The sequence below is a fragment of the Mandrillus leucophaeus genome, unplaced genomic scaffold, assembly GCF_000951045.1.
Source record: "Mandrillus leucophaeus isolate KB7577 unplaced genomic scaffold, Mleu.le_1.0 Scaffold40, whole genome shotgun sequence".
NCBI classification, from domain to species: domain Eukaryota; kingdom Metazoa; phylum Chordata; class Mammalia; order Primates; family Cercopithecidae; genus Mandrillus; species Mandrillus leucophaeus.
Window position 1 is genome coordinate 8,376,413 of NW_012104254.1, and position 3,641 is coordinate 8,380,053.

General features: G+C 39.8%; 1 protein-coding gene across 3 annotated transcripts in view; it reads right to left on the minus strand.

Moving 5' to 3' along the window:
- Positions 1–3,641, minus strand: part of GAD1 (glutamate decarboxylase 1 (brain, 67kDa)) — a 58,177-nt gene that overhangs the window by 23,950 nt on the left and 30,586 nt on the right. For 2 of the 3 annotated variants that reach the window (XM_011991947.1, XM_011991948.1), the window contains exon 7: positions 167–279. In XM_011991947.1, coding sequence (XP_011847337.1) covers positions 167–279 — 113 coding nt within the window. Of the gene's footprint in view, positions 1–166; positions 280–1,562; positions 1,754–3,641 lie in introns of those variants that run through there. The other variant, XM_011991949.1, reaches the window with a different exon arrangement.

Sequence of the window (3,641 nt, forward strand, 5' to 3'; positions counted from 1 at the left end):
TTAATTCATACAGAATGTAGCACTTTTGCTAGTCTTCATCTTGAAAAAAATAGCAAGTCGGAGTATCCAAAAAAATTTTAAGGCATTATTCTTCTACAAACCTACTTCATATTTTGTATTCTTGAGAATCCCAAACCTTGAGAAGAGGAAGAGAAGAGAAACCTACCAGGAGAAAATATCCCATCACCATCTTTACTTGACCATCCAACTATCTCTCTCATCTTCTTAAGTGTTATTTGTTCCATGAGGACAAACACTGGTGCAATTTCATATGTAAACCTGGAAAGGTGGTAAGAAAAAGGATGAAAGAAAATGAAGAAGTCAAACCATTTATTTTAGGAACACAGAGGATTGGTTTAATATTTGTAGTTGGGTTCTAAAAAAAAAAATTGCTATTCAAAACCACTAACACGATTCATTTCCTGGAAATGCATTAAGTTGCCAATCATAAAATGTCAGAAACCAGCCTGGGTTACTGAGAGAGGTGGTGGAAGTGCCAGCCCTGTGATACTTCACCAACAAAATAGATTCTAATCTGAATGAAATGTCTTAGGCATGGTCCACCCAGAGGAATAGAAGGAAAGAAAATGACTTTTCTGAGTCCCTTTTACCTCTAAGATTGTAGGACAATGCAAATGTTAATTGAAAAAAACATTCTAAGTTCTACATAAAATTGGTTTACAATTTGTTTTTTAAAAAAACTGACTGCCAGTTGCACACTTGTAGAATATATAAAAGCCAGAGCCAAAGTCTATCTTTTAAAAATAATGTAAACATCTGAAAGCTAACTGTGAAGATAATTGGAAATATTGACCCAGGTTTTAAAGATCTCAATATAATTATCTACACGGTTTTTCTACTAATAATCCTCAAGGACAGCTATGTTTCTATAATTCCCTGAAGTCAATATCTGTCAAGAATAATTCTAAGTGATGATTTTCTAATTACAAATTATAAATAACAAGAAGACGGTCAACTGGCATACACAGCTAGCTGTGGGCATCAGATATCTTGGCAGGTTACATTTGTCTTCTAACAAACTGATTTAAAAGTAGCAAGCAATGCTCTTTTCAAAGCAATTCAACATAGAGGCATAGTCTGGTAGACTAATCATTGAAACAAGATCGTGAGATCAAACTTGGAGCCTAAGAAAAAATCAAGGAAGGTCTGTCTGCAGAAAATTAAGCCAGAAAACAAAAAGGTATTTACTAAGCTCTGAGGCCCTTTGTCTTTCTTGTTTTCGCTTGGCATTCTTTAGCATTAGAGTCTGTGGACTGGGCTCAGATCATCCTCACTGAAAAGAGATGCCTAGACTGACTCAGCTAAGTGACATAGGGAAGCTTTATCGCTGGTTAGGGTGTTTGAGCCAAGTGCTAATGTTGAAGACTAATGGGAATTCTTGCTTGCTTAATGTGAGGAAAGGCTATTTGTAAGGATGAGATAACTATTGTTGTACATAAGACACAGGTGAAGCTACTAAGTTTTAATTGTGGATGAAAAAAGCAGTCGAATTAATCACATGGAGGTAAAAGAAGACAAAAAGATCCTGAAGGATCCTCAGATATGTTGGTGGAAGTATTTTATTTCCAAAAAGAATATGTCCATTTTCCTTGGGAGGCCCCTGGAAATTTAGGAGGAAGACCCTTGGAAACCATGTGTGCAGTTACCATCACCTCTGGAGGTCACAATCATGCTTTGGTTCTGCTCTGAGCCCCATCACCGTAGCAACCAACACTCCCTCATGTCTGATGGCCTGATAAAGGAAGAAGAAGAGAAGGATTCCTGGTTTAGCCTGTGCTGCCAAGTGTACCAAGAGGCAAACTCATGATGGGCTTTTAACCATTCTTGAACAAATGTGTTATTAATGGTTCCACTGGTTTTTGGAAATGTTGACATGACAAAAGTGTTTGCATGGCGAGGAGATATGGTGGCAGTGTATGTGCTAGAATCTCCAGTACTATATAAGAAAGCTCTCTGGGGTAAGGCAAGGAACAAGTGAAATCACATACCATAATATCAGAACCATATCAAAGATTGGATGAAAGTTGGCTTAGGGTCAAGTCAATGTTGGCCAGGCAGGAACCACATGGACAAGGGAGGGAATGGGACTGAATATCAGGCATAGGTCCCACTCCATGCTTCAGATTTAAAACTAATTAGGCCCGAGGTTTGCATGAATTAGCCTCCCCAAGGACCAGGAACATGGCCATTACTCTCAGGATTAGGAGGAAGAGTCTAGAGAGTTTATTACGATCTCATCTATTTCAGGTTCCTTATCTATGTCAGGTACCTGATTGCTAAACTTTCTTTCAGTTCTATTCAACAAATACTTACTGAATGACTATTCTCTCGCCAGGTGACATCCTATGTACTAAGGAAACTAAGATATTAGAAGACACCATTCTCAGCCTTGGGGAGGAAACCTACTAGGATGAATCTAGCATCTGGTTCTTGGCCTTAGCGGCATCCTGTTTGATAGTTCCCGCCTGAGTCCAAAGGACCAATTTTCCACTCTTTTCCTGACTCATGAGCTTAGTCTTGACACTCTCTCCTGAAAGCTGGCATATCAGTCCATGGCTGCTGATCCACAGCCAGGCCTGACAAATGGGCTGTCATGATGTTCTTCATTCCTGACACCTCTTCTGACCCTGCCGCCCCATCCTGGGCCATGTTTACAATCTGTGCAGTTGCACCCACAGCCTTAAAGAAGGCCTTGTAGTTCACCTAAAACAGTTTTAAAAAATTTTTTATTTTCAATTTTTTTTTTTTTAATTTTGTGTAGAGATGGAGGTCTCACTATGTTGCCCAGGCTGGTCTTCAATTCTTGGCCTCAAGTGATCCTCCCGCCTTCACCTCCCAAAGTTCTGAGATTACAGTCGTGAGCCACCGTGCCCAGTGGTTCTTCACCTAATTGGAATCGCAGACCCCTTTGGGAATCCTAGGAAATCTGTAGTCCCTCTCTCCAGGTAAAAAAATGAAGATAGGCATATCCTTTTGTATAGAACTATAGGAGATTCTTCTTTTGCAACCTGGACTCCTGGTTGGGTACCCTTTTCCTAAGTGACTGATGAAAGCAAATGAAGTCAAGAGATCAAAGGTCAAATATGAATTCAGAAGAAGCTGGTTAGATGCTAAAGTCAAAGTACAAGATTACATTTCAGAGTCAGAACCAGAAACTAAACCTGCCAGAAGCTCTGGGTTGAAGCATAAGAACATAGGATTGGAAGTAAAGATTTAAAACAGTAGGATGGTGGTGTTTATGGAGTGACACTAAAGGAGCATTCTGAGCATGTCTATATTCCAAGTCGGGAAGTGAGTCAGCCCTTTTTCAGGGGTTCAACTCACCTTCCCAGAGGGGTTCACTCAGAGCCAAGGCAAATTGACTGTCAACAAGCTGTAGTTCTTGTGTGGCAGAGTCTGCTTGTTGCTAGCCATATCAATTTTCCCTTGCTTTGTTAAATTTTATTTAGGGTTGCTGTTCACTCAGATCAAAGACTATATTTTCTACCCTTTTTTGGTGTGGTCATGGACTAAGTTCTGGCTAAAGAGGCTTTATGGAAACGTATGAGACTTCTGAGAAGGTTTTTTTTTTTTAAATCAAGGAGTATGTCTCTTTTGCCCCTTCCCTCCCCTACCCTCCT